The 23,985-nt window shown below is 38.2% G+C and overlaps 1 protein-coding gene across 4 annotated transcripts in view; it reads right to left on the reverse strand.

The window, feature by feature from the left end:
• The window catches only part of SYTL5 (synaptotagmin like 5), a 93,192-nt gene that overhangs the window by 17,691 nt on the left and 51,516 nt on the right, over positions 1-23,985 (reverse strand). For all 4 annotated transcript variants that reach the window (XM_040530736.1, XM_040530710.1, XM_040530720.1 and 1 more), the window contains exons 4-10: positions 19,938-20,050; positions 18,384-18,516; positions 16,455-16,580; positions 12,936-13,092; positions 11,193-11,325; positions 9,126-9,232; positions 4,688-4,780 (exon numbers count right to left, since the gene is read on the reverse strand). In XM_040530736.1, the coding sequence (XP_040386670.1) occupies positions 4,688-4,780; positions 9,126-9,232; positions 11,193-11,325; positions 12,936-13,092; positions 16,455-16,580; positions 18,384-18,516; positions 19,938-20,050 (862 nt within the window). The remainder of the gene's footprint in view (positions 1-4,687; positions 4,781-9,125; positions 9,233-11,192; positions 11,326-12,935; positions 13,093-16,454; positions 16,581-18,383; positions 18,517-19,937; positions 20,051-23,985) is intronic.

The following is a 23,985-nucleotide window of genomic DNA, read 5'->3' on the forward strand; positions in this document are numbered from 1 at the left end:
GCACCAGCGCAGAGTAGAGCGAGACAATCCCTTCCCTCAACTGACTAGCAATGCTAGACTAGCAATTGCCGTGCTTGATGCACCCCAGGGTACGGTTGGCCCTCCTGGCTGCCAGGGCACACTGCTGGCTCATATTCAACTTGCTGTCAACCACAACCCCCAGATCCCTCTCTGCGGGGCTGCTCTCCAGCGTCTCGTCGCCCAGTCTGTACGTATAGCCAGGGTTGCCCCGTCCCAGGTGCGGGACCTGGCACTTGCTTTTGTTAAACTTCATGTGGTTGGTGATCGCCCAGCTCTCCAATCTGTCCAGATCTCTCTGCAAGGCCTTTCCACCCTCAGCCGAGTCCACAACTCCTCCAAGTTTGGTGTCGTCGGCAAATTTGCTCAAAACACCTTCTAGTCCTACATCCAAATCATTTATAAAAACATTGAAGAGGACTGGCCCTAAAATGGAGCCTTGAGGGACCCCACTAGTGACCATCCGCCAGCCAGATGTGGCCCCATTTTCCACAACCGTTTGAGCCCTGCCCGTCAGCCAATTGCTCACCCATCGTATGATGGTTTTGTTTAGCTGTATGCTGGACATTTTGTCCAGTAGGATCCTATGGGAAACCCTGTCAAAAGCTTTGCTGAAGTCCAAAAAGATCACATCAGCTGGTTTCCCTTGATCAACTAGATGGGTGATCTTATCATAAAAAGAAATCAAATTTGTTAGGCAGGACCTACCCCTCATGAACCCATGTTGGCTGGGACCAATGACTGCATTGTCCCCCAGGTGCACTTCAATAACTTCAAGGATCATCCTCTCCATAATTTTACCAGGCACTGACGTGAGACTGACAGGCCTGTAATTGCTAGGGAGTACATAAATGTACTCCATTTATGTCTCCACGAACTTAATTCTTTCTTAATCTCGCCAAAAGCTGAGCATTCATATATTGCAGAGTTGGTTCCTTTGTAAAAAAAACTGCAGTTTCTCTGTAGAGTTTGTAACGATATGTGAAAAAACACACATACATGTTTAAACATGCCACTCTGGGGAAAAAAGTACAGTAACAGAATGATGGGAAAAGCATTTCTCCCCTCTGCTCATTTGAGCAATTTCTGGCAGTCTAACTAATGAATTCATGGGAAACTACATCTTGAGCTACCTCGTTCCCTAGCAGCTAGAGGGAGGAAGGAAGAACAGAGTTGAAAGGAAGAGCCACACAAAAAGAACTGGTCTGTGACAAAACGCAAATCTCCAACCATCTTGTCTAAAGGCTCCACAGCAAAGAAAGCTGGAGTGATATGGCTTGTGTCCATACGGTGAACATCAAGAGAGACTAAGAAACTAAACCAGCAATCATTCTTAAAAAAAAAAATAAAAATCCAAAAAAGTTAATTTTATACATCATGTAAGAATAATAAACAGCAAAAAGTTCATAATTTTTGTATTTTTCTTTTTGTTTTTTTTTTTTTCTAATTTGGGCTAGTTTTCTTTATCCTTTCCTTTAAACAAACAAACAAAAAAGGAAGAAATATAAAGCTTGTCCTTTTATTACCTTGTATGGTTGACTGAGATTCCATGAACAAGACTGCAGGACAATTAGCAACACACACTGACAAATGTGTCATATTTCTTCCTATTCTTAACACACCTCAAGCTAAATTTCAGCATTTACCATTTATGCATTCCCACCTCGAGCATAGATAAAATGGGTATCCTTGGACACTGTTAGTGAACTCAAAGATCCCAGTACGTGGTACAAAATGCCAACATTATCCCTGTAACGGGAAAATAACAATGCATGTGCCCACCTTAAAAAACTAACAAGGTTACACCAACGTGTGGAGGGAGAATAGTTATTCTTCTGAATCCAAGTATTCTTTTTCTTGATCTTTAGGTACATTGGCAGTAAAGGGACAAATGATTGGGAAAACAAACAGTCAAAACAAACAAACAAATAGATGTCCTCTGATGCTAGAATTTATGCAAATGCAATTTCTGAATTGCATTCAGAAAACGAATCCACAAATGAAACAACACATATTCAGTAGAAATATTTGACATATTTGACTTCTTTCCACACAGACTCTGTTCTGTGGCATTTACAATGGCCTTTATATATGCTAAATGCAATATCCTTAGGAAATCTACTCATTTTCCACTTTCATAAGTAGTGTACAACCACTACATATGGAGGTTGCTGAGCCTCACTTCAGTCCATCACTAAGAATTACATTTGTTTTGCATCTCTTATTGGTGCAGTAAGACACTGGAAAAGCTCAGATTTACTGACGTGATGGACCTTGACAAAAACGCATTAATGTGTTTAGGAGAGGAATCAGTGAAGGATGCAGGGAAAACTCAATACAAAGTTCATGTATTAGCTTTGGGTAAACACAGACAACAATACCCTAATGCTGAGATGCAATTCCTGTTCAGTGTCACCTTTCATTCGCATTTTTGCTCACACATGATACAGGCAGATTTAAGTGTCTTTACCTTCTTGAAATATTTCCTTTAACCTCAAATGCTCATTGTTAGAATACCTACGCAGTACTTTAAATTCTCATATTTAATAAAAAAAGATGCAGTCAGAACCTACTTTTCATTAACAAAATTACTTCAATGTGACATAATAATGTAGATAGCCATTTGATGGACAAGCAAAATACAGGAAAAAATTCTGTACAACGCAGAAGGCTCAAAGGCATACAACAAGCAGAGAAAAGGCAAAAATAAGAGAGAGGGAATAACTAGTAACACACACTTAAAGAAAGTCACAAAGAACCTGTAAAACTGACCTGCTCTAGCAGGGAGCAGCAGCTTTGCCATTCGAAACTTCTCCATTAGCATAGCATGCAGGGACATTAACAATCATTTCAGGGTGAATACAAAGAAACAAAAGCATTGAGATCTGAGATTACCTCAAACCTACAGCAGAGGAAAAGCTGTACTCTGCTTAAGAAAAAGGTTGAAGGGAAATCTACAGAAACAGACAAAACCCAGTGCACAGACAGAATACAACCTACAGTACACAGATGGAAGGTTCTCTAAATACAGTTCCTCAGTTAATGGGCTAAACTGAGAAAGCACTTCAGCACCTGCAACCCTCATATCAATATTCAAAGGAAAGAAAAATAATTCTGCCTACAAAATCAATGGGGCCAGCAATGATTGGAGACAGTGAGTCACAGTCAACCTCAGGGAAGTGGGTGGTGTTAGACCAATACCAAAAAAGCTACATTTGCTCAGGTCTGATTTGGTGCAAAGTGCCACACATCTCTGTTGCATCTGTTTCTTTGAATTACACAAATTAGAAGGGAAAACAGTCTGAACATGGCCAGATCTAAGATACCAAAATGCTCTGCAATGGCAATTCTCTCAGCTCTTTCTCCTCCCCAGGTAAGCTGAGCTTGGGTTCAGCCAACACCATCTCTTTGGGATCGAGAATTGAAATGAGCATTCCCTGGGTGTTACCTGCATGGAGACTAATGCGGATACAGTCTAGAAAGGACAGCTCATTGATTAATGTCATGGACCATATTTTCTCTTCCCTTCTAGCATAAGACTCCTCAGGTCTCTTCATCCTCCTGAACTCTCTCATCTTCTCCTTCGTGTTTCTTGCAGCTTACTAGTACTCTATGTGCTCGCCAGAGCTATTCTTAGCACAAGGCATGAAGAATAGTGGCCACAGAGGGCTCCGTGACTTTACTGAAGGTGCTACGAGTTGCTCACATCCCGAGTGTCAGACCCCAGAAATGTGCAACACAGCAGGTATTTATAAGCATGTTAAAGGCTATTTTTATCAACCATTTTCTTTCCCAGCAAATAACAGACTGTAAAAAGAGCTACAGAGGGCTTGTTACACCAATTTTGTTGCATCTCAAGCACCCGTAACAATCTGAAAATGCAACCATCCTTTCAAGACCAACACTAAGCTGCAACAGTTAGATAACCATGAGACTCAAACAGATGATTTGCATTATATAGTTTGTAGGCATGACCAAAAAAAAAAAAATAGGTATGGCAGAAAAAAATACAATTATTTCAGGAAATAGAAAAGTTGTCACCAATCCACCCTCCCCCCCCCCCCAACATCTCCCTCCTCACTGTAAAGAGAATAATTTTTGAGATGGGGGTGGCATAGCAATCATGTCATGGAGAATGGGAGAAGCTAGGCTGGGGGTGGACAGAAATGGCATGCATGCAAATGCACAAACAATTATTTGTGTCCCAAGAACCTTAACATTCAGAAAGTGAAATGAGATGAAAGATCACATCACAGCCTTGTTCTCTTCATTTCAAGTGAATTAGGATTAAGTGCTCCTCTGCAAAACTGAGTAGTCACATACTGCAAACATCTATGGTTTGCCTTCCCAAATATCAGCTTGGTAGTAACTTGAATGTGTGGAGAAATCTGCAGATGAGTACACAACATGGTTCTTACTTTCCATGTGCTCTGCAGAACAGCATCTTAGCTTTGAACAGCCTTAAAAATATAATAGTCAGAAAAACTATCTAAAAGTTAAAGGATGTTTCTCAAGTGCGGGATGAAAAGTGATCAGCTATAAATTGTTAGGAAAACTACTAAAATATAAAACAGAATGCTGATAAGTGGTATGATGTTAAACTCCATTTTGGAAGAAGAATGGTCTTATGTGAGATGAAAAAGCATCTGTTTTCTACTCAGGATCTTACTCTTGATAATGCACTTGTCAGATGTCCATGTTTCCTTGAATAACGAGAGGCCACTATGTCATCAATATCTTCTTCTGTTTCATCCAGGTAATCCTAAATGACAAAAACAAAACAACAACAAAGAAAACAAAACAGGGAATTCAGTCATTGTGTTCTGCTCTATATTTGGTCAACCAAATTGGTTTTGTTTCACATATTTTCTGCTTCAGGAAGATGGTACATGATGCATTCAAAATTCCAATCTCTAGAGGAATTTTGATTTACATTTTCCACATCTTTGCACATAGCAGAAGGGGAAAAGAAGTGACCAGGATTTCAGGTTTCAATTGCTTAAGAACTGAAAAAAAAAGTAACACGTTTCCTGACTTCTTCTGTAGACATATAACTCTGTATGTCCAATAACTGTATAAATAAACAAAATCCACTTCCACACCTGCTAACAATCCCCTTCAAATTACCTTATTTTACTTAGTACTATTTGCATTCAGGAGTTTGGGTTTGGAAATGTTAAGAGGGACGTAGTCAGCATTTTTCAAATCTTAACAAAAGGAACCAGTAAATTAAGCTCTGATGTCAGTCAGGGGATCACTGATATTGGTTTACCTGAAGCCATTTGTAGTCAGAAGCCACCACCAATAGATGACTGATGTGGTTACAATCCAAGTTCCATGTTTTTATTGGATGTATTTTTACGATCCAGTGATCCAGCTTTCAGATTATTGTCTACATTTGTATCAGTCACACTCTCACACACTAACAGACAAGCTTACAGTTAGTATTACACTTGCACCCTTCCACGTTATCTTTGGTGACAGATGACGACTCTACAAACACAATCACAAACATGGACATGCTTTCTAAGAGGCAAGGCTGAAAGTCCCAGGTTATTGTCAAATCACACGGAAAGAAACTTGTCCTGACATCATACATACTGAATATATTTGAGGTGTAAACAACAAAAACAACAAAAAAAACCAACTAGACGTGTATATTTTTATAATTATTACATTTCTGTATTATTTCAATAATAAAAACTGCAGAAAAAACAGTAACTGCACACCTTCATACATATGCTTGAATTTTAATAGCACTGAATTCTAACGCCTCTCGTTTATATTCAGGGAAAAAAAATATTTTCATTTCTAAAACACAGCAATAAAGTAAAACCCAACATGAGACTTAAAATCCAACTGATAGTCCTAATAGGACTGTTAACTTGAAGTTACAAGAAAAAAATCAGCTATCATCCTATTGAAAGTAGCTTGGAAATTTCAGGTTTCCTTAAGCCTTGTGGCAGGTATTTTGAGGACTGCTTTCAGTTTTAACTGAAATTCAATGTTCAAAGCCCTTATATCTGATTTGCAGCTATGAAGTCCCATGTGGTGACCTACCTCACTATTGCTCACTCATTCTCTCCCTCCCTTAAACTAAGCAGAGATGTACTGTATTTGAAGTCAAGAGTCTCATACTTCTGTTCTAATCAGGAAAAACAGAACAGAAAAGAAATGCTGCAGGAAGGTTGAACTGTCACAATTTTTGTAAAGATCTGCAGACCATTTATTATTAGTATGACTAAAACTAGCTGTTATTTCTCTTCTCCTTTCCTCCAGTGACTGTACTGAAATAAAACCAGCTGAAAGCAACGTAAAATTTTCTATTACTACTTTCCAATTGCAATTGTGAATATTTAATGTTGAGCAAGGGGAAATGAGGACAAGCCATCACTCTATTTGGGACCAAAATTTACATACTGAAGCAAAAAATCATCTTAGCTTCATGTTTTTGCAATGAGCCTCTTCTGTTGGTCTCTTTCCTTTCTGCTCTGAATACGGCACCCCAAAGAACAAAGAAAAGTCACGGATACTTCATACTCTAAGGAAAAAGTCCATGGAGACGCAGCAAACTATTCTGGGGAGACAGATTGCCAAATCCTTCAAAAGTAAACAAATAAATCAAAACAAAAACAAAACAAAACAAAACAAAACTTCTACTCTCGTTATTGATTTTGTTCCTGCCAATACATCAGGAAGAAGCAATTCTGGTAATACATCCTAAATTTTTTCCTTTACACTGCTGTATATGTATATGTGGACTTAAAAATAAACAATGCTACATTTCGATTGCTGTATAATTAAATACAGAACAAGAAAAAAGTAAGGTAACATCTTCAAGTTGGGGTGTTTCAGGTTTTGACACTCAAATACTGACGGCGCTTCACAGACAGCTAGCTGATCACCGATTTTTGTCTGCAAGCAGATATATAACATTAAGACAAATGGTTAACGTTTAACATAAGCTCTTAAATCATTTTGCACTACAATGATTATGTTTCTCAGGAGGTGTTACAGAACAGCAGTGACATAATTGGTTAGTGTTATTAGCTTATAAAAGCTTATTAACGTTAGAGCTGGTAGGACATTAATCTCAAGGTCTCCAGCAGGGGTTATAAAATGCACATTATCCAATTATTCCTAATAAAGCAGCTGAGCATGTAATGAACACTACTTGGTCAGAAATTCAGCACACGCCTCTCTAGAAAAGGTGCTCGCACTTGAGCGCAGCCCTACATTTAACTGGTTCCCTGTACTCCTTGAAAAACACCTCCCACAGTATGCAGGTTTCTGGAGATTGTCCCTTTTCACTACCAAGAGCAGTTAAAGAAGGAAAATACCCATTCGGTCCTCCAGCTCATCTCTCTGCAAATTTAAGGGGTTTTATTGATAAAACTGGGAGCAAAGAAGCTAAAAGGCTTTTCCAACCCTTTCAGCTGACGAATTCCAGCAATCTGCTTCTCCTATTGACATGTGGCATCTCCCACACCACTGCTGCCAACTCCCATCACCCAGGAGTAAGAGGCTAAAGGATCTCAGCCACATCCACCAGCCAGCCAGGAGAAAGGAAGGCGTAATTTTTCCCAGACTAAAGGAGCTGTCATTATTTTCATCAGACATGCTCCTTTTTGTCTCTTATATCGAGCACCACAACAGCTAAACTCCAGCAGGAGTACAACCTTCATCTCAAAACACAGTACCCACAGTAAGGCAAGACACTGAAGGAGTCCCATGTATCAAGCTACCCTAAAAAAAACATGGTAACACTACAGAAAAAAACTTCTTAGCAAAGAAGTTGGAGAGCTGCTGAGATGCAGTCTGAAATTTCATGTGGAGTCAGCAAAAAAACCCACTGAATACAAGGAAGATAAAAATCAAAGAACAGAAAACCACTCTGGACTTGGCATTTCTGATGTCTGCTTCAGAGAAATCCCTAAGTGATAACTATCACACCCTGTACAATTAGAGCAGGAAACCAATGTAAGATATTTAAAGTTTTTATTTTCTTATTGCATGCTTCTCTTCTTCCATCTTTTCCAACTTCTTAATCAAGAACACAAACTTTTACTAAATTACAACTCCAAACATTTATTTTTGAAAGTTTATTTCAACATAAATCTGACACATAGGAATGGCTTTTTTATTTCTTAAGTAATTAATCCAAAGAAAGCAATGCTGCAGGCAAATTCTCTGAGTGGTTACAAACAACAAAAAAAATAGATGGGAATCCCAAAATGTTTTTTTCTAGCAACTTCTAAGTATCAAATGCTACAAGAAAGGGAAACATCCCCCATGGCCAATGCCCCCTTGAAAAGAGCAGATGTTAGGGAAGTACTGTGACAACAGACAAAACATTACTGTTGCAGCAGGTAATTTTTTCCTCTTCTCTTTCCTTTTAAGTGAAACACACACATTTGGAAGCTTCAAAAAAAAAAAAGCTATGATTAGATGAAGAAATATTTGAATTACTCCCTTTTTCTCCTCATGCATATTTAACAAGCTGCGATTTTTTTTTACGGCATTGATGCACATCTGCAACTTGTGTAGCCTGAATACGTGCATAATAGCACGTATTGAGGGGGAAGTTGATCATCAATTCAGGAAAGGCAGTCCATACAGAATACATAGAAAAAGGCATGGAGATGTATGGGAGAAAATGATAAACAGGAAGAAGAGATCAGCAACAGTGGTGGAAAAGAAGTATGGAGCTTTGTCTGCTAAAAAAAAAAAAATTAGGGCAAAAACAAAAAACTGATGAAGATTAAAGCCTTTAAAGCATAGCATTTTTCAGCATCAGAATTAAAATTTAGGGAAGTATGAATTAACAGAACTTTGTAGCATGTATAACCTAGTACCTGAAATTTCTTTTCCAGACAGTTTTCATTCACTTAAACTCAAAAAATAGGAAATTAATAGCAGACTGTTATTCATTGAAATCATTCTACAGCCAACATACTAAAAAAATGAAGCCATTTAAAAATTCATTAAATATCCCCCAAATTAGTTTTTTTTTTTTTCCTATTACTTATAGTAATATAGTGCTGGTTTTCTAAGTCTGAACAAACAGGATTTCTGCTAGATAAACATTCACATATTTATAAACTCACCAGGTCCTCATCTAAGGCACTAGGTACAGATTTGCTTCTTATGCTCAGGGTATCCTCTTTTCCTTCAGAAAAAGATTCACTCAAATCTATCTCAGATCGGCTACGGTCTAGAAAAATGAAAATAATGAAAATGTTCATTATAATTTGTATTAAAAATTCTTTCTGTTTCACCTTGACACTATTTTATAAGTGTTGTCTTAAATCTTCTTTTTAAGTAAAAAAAATCAAAACTGTATTTCTGCAAGTATCTGCCACAAACTCTATGGCAACTGAACATCAAAATGAAAAATGGAAAAACATATTTTATGATGCTACTTGGCCTTCTGGCCAACACTTTTTACCCTGCACTGTTATCTGACGTAATTGTCTCTTATGGACAACACTATAAATCAAGCTTTTGACTTTGTCCGTTAGACCTATGAGCTTGGAATATTGCGAAACCTGCAGTCCAAGCATTTGTAGTGATGATCACATCTCCCACCACCACCAAACTCCCTCCACCATCTCCTTCAGAATTAAGCAGCTAGAGATACAGCTGGACATAGAAAGTGCTTCTGCCATCACTGGTGTTTGTTCCCTGTGCAGAAAAGGACAAAGTAAATAAGTCTCAAATCCCACACAAGTTTTTTCAGACCTACAAGTCTCTCATCCCATAGTTAATGGCATAAGAATCATAGAATCATAGAATATCCCGAGTTGGAAGGGACCCATAAGGATCATCAAGCCCAACTCCTGGCACCACACAGGTCTGCCCAAAAGTTTAGACCATGTGACTAAGTGCACAGTCCAATCGCAGAGAGATTTTACATGTCTTGTAGAAATATTTCCTTAGTCTTCCCCATTAAAGTCTTTTGTGGCACTACTCAAGAAATTGAGAAAGAAAGCGAGGGAAAAGAATACTTTTAGATCCTATAGGTAGGAATTGGTGAAATTTCAACTGTTCGTTCTCTACCTGGGCTATAGCTGACATGACAGGAAAGGTCACTCTCCTGAGCTTTATGTCCTTTAAGATCCTCCAGCAAGAAGACAATGAAGACTCTGAGACATGTTCCCAGGATGCCTGCAATTTTGCTCAGCATCCATCCGCTTTGGTAACATGAGGCCAGTTCTTAATTACTAAGAAGCCCTTTAATTTATAAGGCAGCAGAAACAGGAGAATCAATCTTTTCAGAAAGAAAGTAGTAGTCGGGAAAGCCTCTGTCAGGAGTTGCATAATGCAACATTCTCAAAGAAACCCTGATGCTTTCAAGTAGAAAAAATCTAAGGTGAAGAATGTAACTCCTTTGATTAGCTCTGTGGGATACGCCACTAGGTTTCTGCTTTGGGATAAATTCAGCTGAAACCAAGTAAGCCCTGCTGTCCCTCACAGAGAAAGCTGTAAATGTGAACCCACCTTTTAGGCCTGTAAGAAGATGACTGAGTAAAAAGCAGAAGAGTGCAGGGCACTCCTGCCTCCTATTTCAGGTAGAAAAAGGAGGATCTCCATCCACTGTTGCAAAGTGGCTCTGACAGCACCTTCCTGTGCAAGCCTCATTTCCCTAACAGCCTCCAGTGAAATGAGGTAAATCACAGCCGAATCAACTGGTTCAGTGCATCATGTGTAAAAATGAAATGACATGAAGGCTGTAAGGGACTTGTTCTCTGACAGCTCATTGTTTCTCAAGGTGATCTGTTTCTGGGCAAAGTGGGTGTGAAATGTAATTGCAGAAGCATGGCAATATTTTATACAGATTGAACACAGGCAGTATTTTATACAGTTGACCACAAAGGGGATGATTTAACAAAGTGCAACCATGAATTAAATCTTGTAACAAGACTAAGAGTATGTGATTTACTCAAATACTAACTCTATGCTAACATTATCTTCAATTTTTTCAAACACAAAACCTAACAGAGTGGCATAATCTTCGTCAGTAAAAATGAAGAATTTGCAGAAGAAATATCAACAAGTATATGAAACATTTCATTGTACAATATGAATTAAAAACAGAAATTGCAGAGCCACAAGAATATGAAATATCCTCAGATGATAAAGGGTGGTGGAAAAAAGGAACATTTAATACTTGCCTGATGACAAAGATACTCTAGAAACTGCAATGGAAGGTGTTCCAGATGCTTTCCTCCTATGCTGCTTCTTTACTAAATCTTCAGGTACACTTTCACTTGCTGGAATAACCATGCCATTTTCTAAGCCAGTGTTCTACCCAATAAAAAAAACGCACATCCCATCAACACAAAAAGCGAATTTATTCACCATCAGTCTACAAAAGCATCATTTCTATTAATTCCCAGAACTCCAAAGCTCCTTTAGAACCCAGCCTATTACAGAATATATCTAGATTATGATCTAATCTGTGTTGCTTAGCACAGATCGTGAATAAAATTTGTAGAAAGATGCAGTTCATACATACTTTCTGTGCTTGCAACAGAAGAATCAGAGCAACACATCAGAAGTGACAGAAGGAAAGTAAAACAAATCTTTTCAACGTTAACTTAGCCTAGAAACTAAAGAAAACAAAAAGAAGAATAAAAATAAAAACTATTGGCGTTATACTAGCATAGTAATTTCAGTCAGGGTAAAACTAAGTGGACTTGAACTAATTAAATTATGCCAGCATAACTCCTTAAATAAAGCTAATATGCTTGATATCGTTATGGCTTTTTGCCTTCCTGTAAAGGAATAGCTAACAACATAATTGCATCTAAATTAAGTGGATTTGTCTTTTTCAACCAGATCTAATGCATCTGAAATCAAGTCAACCCGTGTGCCAAGAAAAAAATAAAACAAGTATTAACATATTTACAGCTCCCAAAGCTGTCCTTCATATGTAGCGATTTGTTTTTAGGAAGGATAATATATTAGAAAAAGCATTTCGAAGCTGGAAAAAATGGATGTGCTCTTTCAATGAGGGTGCGAGCAAAAAGGCTCATCTATTTCTGTCCAAGCATTAATGATAAAAGGCATTACCTCTGACTATAAATTTGACTTTCCTTGTACACTTAGGTCATGGCAACTTGAACAACCCTCTAGAATGATCCTGATTTATTAGGAGCGCTGACTGAAAGAAATTCAGGGTGCCTCACCCAGTGCACAGCCAGGAACAGCTGCCTGGCAAACTGGCAGGCTGTCCGGGAATGAAGACAGCTTCTGCTTCTGGCTGAGGTGAGCCACATGCTTCTGCTTACTATGAATCAGCCAAGGTTGCTGACTCGGACATGGCTATTGACATCCTTAAAGACCTAACAGCCAGTAAGAGGAATCCCATCTTTCAGTTTGATAAAATATCTAGTGCACATTAGATGTTGTGCCAAAATTTACACAGAGTCCAGTTTCCAAATCCAGAAAAAAAAGCTAAAACTGGTATGGCCTGATTTTCTACAAGGGCTGATCTTCTTCCTTCGGAAGTCAGTGGGAGCATGCTCAACCCTATGTGCTGGAAAGTCACATCCTTAGTCACAGCACTTACTCAAGACCCTGCAGTGCCAAAAATGCTTACTCCCATCCCTTGTGCTTCCCACTTGAAAATCTGTAACTTATTATATAATGCTAGATATTAGCAGCAATTTTTAGACATAAGAAAAATGTCTGCCAAACCACAAACCACATCACTGATAGAGCATGACAAATTCTCTTCTAGTAGATAACTTCACTGGACGCAACAGAATTAAGGAAGAAACAAAATCTTCTCTGTTGAGCTTGTCCCTCCTGAGCTACAAATTGATCTAACAGGGCAGATACCAGCCAGACCATCTTGTTTGGCGCCAGCTGTATACCTGTATTTGGTGTCAGTCCTACATCAGTGAACTTACCCTGCTATAATCTGCAGTCATGCTGCGTGTGCTCAGTGCTGGAGACCTCGGGAGGGAAGGTATGGAAACACTGCTTCTGTTTGCAGGGCCCACAGCCCCTTTCAGATGGCCTGCAGCAGCTTCTGTAGCGCTGCTGTTCAGCGAAAGAGTGCTCCCTCTGGGAAGGAGGTAAGAGTAATAAAGCATTATTGCTTTTAGCAGACCGTGCAATGAAACAGCGATTAAAACAGTTTACTAGAATTACATTGCCCTGGATGAACTGTGATCCACTGCAAGGAAATGGTCACCTGGAAAGACAAACACAAGCAAGGGTGAATTAATTACTTTATACCTACACCTATTGTCAGCACTTCCGCCAGACATGTAAATAGCCTGTGCAGGCATCTCTTGTCCAGGCTGCCCTCTGGGCTGCAGAAGCTGCATTCCTGAGTGTTCGTTTCATACTATATTCACATCCCAACAGTAGGTACAAGGCCTCCTGTGTGACACTTCCCACCAAGCTGCTCCTCATTTTGAAGGAAAACTACCAGACCATGATAGTTCTGGCCATGTCTGCAGCTGATGGTATTGCCTGCACTAACCCTACAGAGTCTAAATTCCTCAGCTGTACACTCTCCTTCCTCTACAGAAAAACAACTGTCCTCACTCCTGCTTAGAAGAGCACTGTCCTGTTTGTATTGTGATAATGACTCTTGACCTAAACTGGCTGATTATTTCAACTAGCTTGGAAAGCTTGGAAAGCTGTATGACTCTCTTTGCCAGGTTTCCTGTTAGTCAGTAAAAGTGACAAAAAAGAATCTATCATCAGCATACCAGAATCCATTTGCTGTCTAACACCATAACAGGCAGATTTTTTTTCCATGGGACATTTTCTATTAGAAAATATCGATTACTCTATGTGAACAATCAGTGCTAGAAAGGATAGGCTGCTGGTTTTTTTGTTTGTAAGTTTTGCCTCTTGAAAAAATGAACATTATTTTAAAGTGTATTTTAATGTTTCCAGTGGAAGTTCTATTTTCATTTCAAATTTGATTTGCAGCAAAAGTAGAACTTCCTGGCTAATCCACTTTTCTCTCTTTCTCTGCAAACATCAGTTCAGCCATTTTCATTTTTCTTCCTAATTTAGAGAACTCTCAAAGAGTCTTGCAAGACAGTAACAGTTCTGCATAAACTCCTACTTACTACTTCAAACAATTACTGGTCAATAGCAACTGAGGCAGGAACTGCAGTCTTTACCACATGGAAAATATAGCATCAGAGGACGGGGTACTGCAGTTTTGCTGGAAAAAAAAAATGCTATTGAAACTTAAAGCACATTTTCAGCAAAAATAAGCTTGCTTAATAAATATTTCAGATCTGCAGGCATCTTCATTGTGCTAGACGACATCTGAATTTCATGTTCACTTGGCTTACCCTGTCATATCATGTTTAGGGTAATTGCAGTAAAAATCTTCTCTACCACAATGGAAATTTTTATCAGAACTATTGCTGAACTGAGAAAATATGTTCAACTCTCACCACTACACTAAGCAGTGAACACAGATGCTGAATGTGCTGAATTCACATCAGTGGAGTTACTGAAAAAAAAGAAATACAGAGGAAAACCCCAAACACCAGGACTGTCTATTGATGTTGCACAACCATATTTTGTCCCTTAGTGAACATACAGTAACCTTTTAAGCAATTGCTATTCAATTTATTGCATTAACAATAGTAGATTATGCATAATAAACACACTCCTACGCATGTGCACTTCACATACATGCACTGCTACTTTTTAATCTGATGAATCAGTGATCAACAAACCCTAAAGAATGTGTTTTGGTTGAATTTTAATCCTATCTGCTCACATAAAGATGTGTTTTCAGTGCCGTGAAGTCAGAAAATCAAGGCTACTGACTGTCATCTGTATTTTGTCAAAGTTCCTGTATTTAGCTGCACACTAAATTAATTTCTAAACCTGCCAGTGCATGACAAGTAGCCAAAATATTTTAACATGAGTTTTATTGCATGTCACACCACTTTTGATGGATTGTCGTGACTTTCTATTATGAAAGCTGCTGTTACAGATTTTTTCCTCACTCTGTAAACTAACGTAAATCAACAGAAGTGTTCAGAAGTCATACTGGACTGGGATAAAAAAGCTTTCAAAATGTGTTACAAGGGATTCTGTAGTTATCAGTCAGACTGAGCACTTGAGTATCAAATATACTGTGCAGACCTCTCTAGTCTTTTGTTCTTGTTCCAGTCTGCTATTAGAGAGAGGCTCAACATATTTTATGCACATATTAAGTAGACAACAAAAGAAAGAACCTGTTATAAGGTGACTACACCATGCATTTCCATGTGGTAGACAAGACCTCAGTATGATAGATAGGGCAGTGTGCTTGTGTAGACGAGTCTAAAATTCCTATACTATTCCTCCAAGAAGTATCCCAATAAAACCACCTAGTTCATTCAGTTCCAAAACCAGTAAACATTATTGCTGGATCAGAAATAAACCAGTCCAGGAGATGAACTCATGGCCAAAGCCTCCCTGTTCCCAGCTCAGTACAGCTTTGCTTAAATCATAATGTTAGGAAAGAATAAAAATTCTCTCTCAGTCTCCCTGATGGTAGGTGAAATACTTCAGTTTTGGCAATGCTAAAAGATGAGGGCAATTACAAAAATCAAAAATATGCAAGAAAATCCAAGACAGCTGCAGCGTCACAACATACTGTTATATTCCTTTAATTTGCAACTCAAAACAGTTAAAGAGGTTAGCCTGGGAACGTTTGTTGTTATTTTTAATAATTACTACCCGGCTCTATAAATTAACAATGGAAGAACTAAAGCAAGCATCTTTGTGTATCTAATTAAGTATTTAACCACACTTATACAAGGTGGGAATTTTCATCCCTCTGCAGAAATCCAGATTGTAAAATTTCTAGGTGTGTGCACCTCAGCAATATATAGGTCTATATTCTGTACAGATTATCCAAATGAACAAGAAGAAAGTGAGTCATTTTTTGCCTTCATTTTGGAAGTGGGACATGAGAGAAATACTGCATGTAGCATTTTATAATGCAGTTGACAGAGGCAATAACATAGATTAGGCCCATGATAAATGGAATTGTATTTGAAATAACTGTGACAAAAATTTTAGAAAGAGAAGGGCAAACAGAGCCCTTGAAAAAGAAAATATAAATTATAATCAATTAACATGTCATTACAAAAGCAAAACTTTGGAACAAAGGGCCTCAGTTCTGTACCATGAGCACAGCTTGCTGAATTAAACAACAGAAAACAAAACCCAAGACACTGACAGCAATCAACATGCAAATGCAAAGCACGAAAAAAATGCAAAGAAAAGGGGGATGGACAGAAGTTTTTTTTTTTCCTTTTTTTTTTTTTTTATTAGCATAAGCTCTGCTTCTCAGGTAGCGCTCATGCTGGGCATTCAAAGGCAAAGCAAGTCTGGAGACTGGCACACCCCCTTAGGTCAACCCCAGCATAAACTAACAGATTTCTGCTGCTTACCTCTCAGAACAAGGTGTTGACTTGCCACTGCACAGACTTTGGCTTTCAGCTTCTGGGCCTATGTTCCTTCCACTTTCATCTTTTGTATACGTAATTTCTCCTTTGGTAACTGCCCTAATTAGCTTCCTGATGAAAACAGGGAATAAAAAAATAATGTTTTACATGTCACGAGATCTTTCCCAAAAACTGCAAACTGGCTGAAATATCACCAAGTACACTTTCTATTCATTTCACGTCTGAACTATGAACAACTCTGGATATAATGGTCAATAAAGTACCCAATCTAGATATCAAGCCGATTCCTACAAACAAAAGCAATATCATATTTACAATAAACTACTTTAAGACACAGGACATCAAAACATGGTGACTTCCAGCCTTGAACCAAAAGTACCTTTTGTGAAAATTCTCATATTTTTACAGTATATACACATCAAAGGATTTTGGATCAAATGTGCGTATTTTCTTGTAGGAAATTACACTATGTTTATTTTCCCTTAAAGATCTCTTTGCGGTTCCTACAATTATACACAGCAATGCCCCAAACACACTACTTTCCAGAAACATAACATCGCCCCCTTACACTGCACTATGTGGTCTAAAAAGCCAGAAATGAAATGAGGTGTTGCAAAGTAACACTGTTTCACAGCCTTAGAAACAACAACAGTGTGGTAGGGTTTCTCATGACACTAAATTTCAGAAGGAGTTGGCCCCAAACTGGCTTCGCTAAAGCAAATCCACTCACGTGATATATGAGCATGGAACTTGAGTGAGGAAGAAGGAGCAAGGAAGGAAGAGAAGTAATTAGTTACTTCTAAGAGAAGCGGCCCATATCTTGTAGGATTACTTTTATGGGGAATGTCACCACTGCAAAACATTTCAGGCTGCAAACTAAAAAAAAAATGCTGAAAACCACTAAAATAAATAGCAGACAATAAAAAATACTTTGTTTCTCACAGGTAAATACGACTAAAAGATCTGTACAATGGATTTAAATTAAAAGAGGATTAGAAAAGTAAATTTTAATGCACTCTCACTATAGCTACCAATTAGCATGATTTAGAGCAACATCAAGGTTCCACTACAATAGATTCCCTAAACCAGTTCCTTCTTCACCTTCACTTGAGAAGGCAGAGGTTTTCTGATGCTCTTTTTCCCACTATTAAAGAGAGAAAAATTACTTGTGCAGATTTCCTAAATGACTAGAGCAAGGAACTCCATACCCAGAACTCCTCAAAAATCAAAAAGGTGTAGAAAGCTGTCTACCTCCTCTGTGTCTGGGAGGATCCATAGCTCCAGCCATGACAGAAACATTCATCCGATCTTTCTTTCCACTCACCCAAAAGCCTCAAGTTATGTCCAGACACCACCCACACAACCATATATTCACTGCATCTGTCCCTGTGCATGTATCCACCACATCTGTTATGTCCTCTAAGGGCATACCCTACCTGGGGTTACACACATCACAGTCTGTAAAATGACCAGCAACATATCTGCTTATTCAAAATAAAGGAGCACTGCTTGATTTTTAGACTAAATTTGCACATATGGAAGCCAAAGGAAAACATGACTTGTAAACCAAATCAGTCAGTCAAAACAGGCCTTCCAAATACTGTTTCTTGCATTTGCTTCCTCAGCAAAACTGCTTTTAGAGACCCACTGTTACTTCAAAGTATAAACAGGAAAAATCCCAGAGTAAAATTGCCTTCTTTCTGCTACCTCTATAGCTGAAGGGTAATTACGGCTGCATTTCCTAGGAGACAGCAGTTTACTTATAGTAAGCAGATTTTAAATGAAGATTGTTTCTAACTGCAAAATTTGGGACTGATGTGGAATGCTGGAGAGACTCAAAAGAAAATCCATCCAACATATGCAGCCTGTTATCTGATTTATCAGTTTTAAAAAAAAAAAAAAAAAAGGCTTTACCCTATCTTTCTAGGTCCGCCAAAGACTGATTTATGCCCAGTTATGGAGGAGGTTGATATATCTGGCCCTTTTTCTTCATTCTCTTGGGGTTGATCTGTGAATGTTCTTTCTTCATCCTTACTGGAAACTGTATCTTCAGTGGAGGGGAAAAGAAAAAATAAAATCAATGTTTGCACAAATAAAGGCAGCACATGTCAAACAACCTGCAAAAATAGGCTTTCCATTTTTCAATACTAAATAAAACCATATTATAAACCATCACACAAAAACAGCTGGGGAGGGTTTTGGTTTCCCTTTTTAATAAAGGAAAATTAAATTTTAAGTAGTTTGAAATGTTTTTCCACTATCAGCTTTACTGTTGAACTATGCTTCTGAATTTACCACTGACAACGTAGTTAAAAACCAAAGGACCCAAAATACAATTTTGCAGTGTAAAGCATTTTCTGTGTTAAATGAAGGAAAGTTTTCTTAATTAAAATGTATGTTCATCTGGAAACAAAATGTGGGAAAAAATGGCTTATTTTTTCCAAATATGTACATCAAACGTAAACATATAGTAAAAAATCACAAAATACCCAATTTGACAGGTTGCATAGTATTAAAAAACCAAGAACATTAGACACATGCCAGTTTGACAGTTTCTGAAGAACACTGATAATAGAAAGATGAGCATTTTGCCAATCAGTATATTTGCACCAGAATTTTTTCCAAGAGCAGTAAACCTGTCCTTCCCCTAAAAACTTCCAGTAACTACCACATTCCTACTGAAACTGATGAATGATACCTCTGAAAATAGACTACCTAAATACCAGCTTCTGTGTTCAGAGTGAAGTAGTTACATGAAGAGAAAAGCATCAGGATTCAGAAAAAACTCCCATTTATTAAACCAGTGGTCCTGTGATACTAGGCAAGGTACCACAGCAGCTCATAGCCATGGTATGCTTGCTTCACTAAGAACCATGGACTTTTTTCTGTTCCTTAATTTGCAGGTGCAATTTATTGGGGATATCTTGGTAAAAGGTATCTCTTCATTCTCACTTGGCTTTCCAAGTAGTCTGGATGTAGCCCATGCTGCAGCATACAGCACGGGAGTTAACATTTATCTTTCCTATTCAGAGTTAAAAAAAGAAAAATGGAATCATACTTTTTACATATCACCATAACAAATAAGAGAGGCAAAGACAAAAAACGGTTGGTTTTAGATCTTTGCATACAGCCAAGCTTCCTGGCAAGAACTGAGAATGAACATTTAGAGTCTTTGCTTCTGGCTTTGCAGCTGAACAATGATGTCCACCTGTTAGGAGTGTTACATTTTGAGCAGCCCTCTAGCCCCGCTGAGATACTTCTTCATTCATCTATAGCTTACCTCTCCTATATACTAATCATTCACAAACCAGTGCATAGTAATACCCAAATGTGAAATTAAGATTAAAATATTTATTATACTTATACCTTCTACAGCGAAGAATGAAATATAACACAAGTACGACACTCTGAAAACAAGGTTTGAATGTATTAAACATACACGACAAATCTCTCTCTCGAGGTCCCTACCTGGGGATTTGCGTAGGATAGACTGTCTGACAACATCGGTTCCAAGATTTGACTGTCTGAAGCGCTTGGCTCTCTCTTCAAAAAACCATTCTCCTGTCACAATCCTTAGCTGTCTATATGGGGAGAAAAAATAAATAAGCCAGGGAGACGTGCACATTAACAAACTTGGCCAACCAAAACTGCTGTGTAAACCCACGTTTCATCATTCACCCATTATACTCACAAATTCTGGACATCATTTGCACAGTTCAAAATAAGAAGTAAAAAGACTGAGAAGCTCGAGATAGGAGGACAGGTAGCAGAAAAAATACAATCCTTTTGCTTTGTGAATTAAAAGTAATTTTCGTCACATGGAAATTTACTTGGTAAAAAGTGTTTCAACCGCATTTACCAGATTTCCATAGAAAAGATGAAAAGATAGAAAAGATAACACATACTATCTCCCTTGTCCTTTGGATAGGGAGTTACTTAACTTCACAGTTTTCAGCATCTCCAAAAATGTAAGAGCTGTAGAAACAACCACAATGTATAGAGGAAAAAGAATAAAAATCACAACCTGCCACCCAAGTCAACAGTTCATTGACCCAGTCTGGTTATATATAGTTTGCTGCAAGCTCCTCCATATTTTTCGTGCACCACTCCAAGTTTCACATGCTGCCACAGTATATGCAGTTTCTTCACATGACAGCATTGTTATAAATTAGCTACATGTCTGAGCTTCAGAGCAATGAAATTTTGTCTTTGCTACTGTTTTGGATAATGCTGATTCTACTGGAGGTAACCGGAAATTTTTCAAATTCTTCTGCCTATATTCACAGAAAAAATCTGGTATTGTCACTGCTGATTTCCATAGGTATGTTTTTGGTGCTAATTGCTAGCCTTTCCCTGAATGAGTTTCATTATGCTAAAGCATCACTACTTCTATTGCCCCACTGTGTACAATTGATAGCAAAAAGCTACTGCTCATGAATAAAAAAAAAAAAAAAAAAAAAAAAAAAAAAAGCAAACAAACAAACAAAAAACAAAACAAAACAAAAAAACATATTTAGCTCCAGGCATGTTCCTGATTACTTTATGCTCAGTAAGAAAAATTAGTTGCAAACCTATACCAGAAAAGAAATAATCTAGTCTTCTGGGCATAGAAATTACTGCTGATGGATTTATAGCACTGATCAATATCTCCTCTATTAAATTACTTGCTTGAATGAAGAGTTTGACTTGGGAAAATACTAAAAATTACAGAATAGGATTCTGCCACTGCTAAAAAACCACCATTAGATCCTCAATTCTTCCTCACCTATTAATGAATTGTGCACCTTCACATTCCTCTAAAAAAAAATCAAAATACAAAATGAGCACACTATTGAGATAATAGAAGATTGTCTTATCTCGTTGTTGCAGACTTGTAATGACAAAAAGCCATATAATTTGTCATCATCACAATCAGACAGTCATTATGTTAGGCACTAAATAAAATCTCTACATTTGCACTCAGAAATTTTTAAAGACTTTTTTTTTTTGAGATCAAACACTGGAAAGGATTCATTGCATTAGAACCTATGCAGTATGAAAAACAGTTTTTTGTTCAATGTGTATTTTCACAATTCATTTACACCACGCACTTCCCTGTGCAGTTATTTTTATGCCAAGGTTTACAGCAAGTTTATTGCTTTATATCCCAACATAAATCTGTCATACCCATGACTGTGACATCATTCTACTACAATATAAGTGACAGTTTACATGGTCCGAATGGTTCATTCATTTTTCCTCAGTTACTGCCAGGTTTGACCACAAAGCTCCCCAAGTGCCAAGGGGGAGACCCTTGGGTACGGATCTTATATTTATGTCTAACATCTCACTAGCAGTGCTCAACTTGACAAAGAGTATTCCCCACCCCCTTATCCAGGCAAGCGTCTTCACCCTTCTCCATACTCAGAACAACCTATGATCAGGGTTTTTGCAGCATGGGAGTCTGCCCCACATAAAGCCACAGGCTTTTACAAACAGAAACTTGCAATTATTTCCACACCCAGCCCTGAATGGTCCCACCAACCCAGGAGGAATGACTGTGGAGGACTTTCTCTTTCTCTTGCCATCCCCCTGTAAGACTAATGACCAACCCCACAACTGCCTTCCTGGCAGCCTCCAAAAGGCACACCAGAGATAGGTTAGCCTATTTGGGCAACAACAGTTGATTCCTGTGTTTTCTGGCAAAGGATAAATCAGCCAGCTACTCTCAGTAATCTCCCTCTGCAGGCTGTAGCCCGCTGCCATCAAATAGCCTCTAATTACGCAGCTGCTGCCTTCTTCTTCCTTAGCCAAGGAAGCTCAAGGCCATTGCTGGCTGTTGTGGTAAACACAAACAGGTCCCTCAAGAAGATGAAGGTGTGAGCCATCCCCTTTGCAGGTCCAAGTGGGCATTAGAGGCTGTGACATCCAGTACCATGACGGAGCTGGACTATGTGCCGGTTCAGCTAATGATGGTAAATTGAATTACTAACCTCCTTCATCAGGCTGATCTTATTAAGCAGTCAATACTGCACTGTGAACAGAGATGTTCTCCTCCAGATTGCCAGCTCCTCGGCAGGGCTGCCCTGAGGAGGCCTGCACTCCTTCTGCTTCAACCCCACCAGCACAACCAGGTCTGAGGCACAACACAGCTGTGGCATGAAACAGCAAATAAAGGGAGAATTGCCTTGCTCTAGGTAAGAGCTTTACCCAACTTTGTTACCCACAGTGAAGGGGAAAAAAAACATCAATAGCCATCCACTGTGAGTGTTGCCCGGAGCAAGCCTAGAGGCCTCCACCTTCACATCAGACCTTTTGTCCTTATCATCACCAACATCACTTTCAGTCTTGGGTCCCCAGCTTCTGCTAGCAGTCCATTTTTTTGTGAAAATGTCCATACCCGAGAGATCACTTCTACAAAAATACCACTTTTAAAGGAATAAGGCGGTGAAGTGTTGTACTTTTGACTTTCTAGCTCGCTAATATTGGTTGGGATACGTGTATATGTATTCTTCATGTATGTTCAACAATTCATAGAAAGCCTAGGGTTTATATCATCTTTATCACTCATATATTTTGGGAATACCTATAAAAATAATTTGTGTTCTACACAAATGGAAATGAAATCAGATTAAATGACTGTCCTAGTTTCTGACGTGAGGTTTGGACTTCATAACTGCATTGACATTCTGAAAAAAAAAAAAAAAGAAGAATGAGACTTAACCATCTTACATTAATGTTATTTTTATGCATTTATAATTATTACTGTCTTTCCTGCTGAGCAAATCTTTCTCCTGTTTCTGATGCAGAACTTAAACGAACCATTTCCATCTAGATAATTGTTTCAGTGGGAAGAGAATCAAGGGCATATACACAACATTACATAAAACCAATGTTTGCTGGTTTGTTTTCTGTTGTTTTTAAAGTGGGTTCAAGTTCCATGCTGACTGTAATCATGGTGTATATATGCATTTTCTTTCCTTTTTCAGTTAGCATGTAGCATACAAATTAAAAAAAAAAAAGTGCAAAAAAAAAAAGAAGCGTTCTAACAAAAGGTGTTTAGACCGGCCTTCCTGGGTATACAACAGATGCTAAAGTCAGTAGCTTTAGTAAGAAAGAAAACAATGCTATAAATTGTAATAGCAGTAATTTTTTTCATGATTGCTCTTCCATATATTCAAAACATCCAGGAAAATTTTAAAGAAAATCATGGACAAGTAGCTACATTTAACACAAAATACCTTAGATATTAGGTGAAGTTATTATATACATAAATTACTGATCAAGCTACTCATATAGATATGTGAGAGGGACCACTTTATGGTTCCATGCTTCTTCCTCTGTGATCTCCCAATAAACAGATTAACTTCACCAACACACTGCTCAGTTTCAAAACAGAACATAATCTGTGGCATGAAATACTATAAAATACTTACGAGTTTGGGGCATTCTTAGGATACTTACTAGAAAACAACATTTTTTTTTGTTAAATTTATGCAGGAACTCAAACACTTCTATATTTAGGTAAGTTCTCCAC

Source organism: Cygnus olor, chromosome 1 (assembly GCF_009769625.2).
Source record: "Cygnus olor isolate bCygOlo1 chromosome 1, bCygOlo1.pri.v2, whole genome shotgun sequence".
In the NCBI taxonomy this organism is placed as follows: domain Eukaryota; kingdom Metazoa; phylum Chordata; class Aves; order Anseriformes; family Anatidae; genus Cygnus; species Cygnus olor.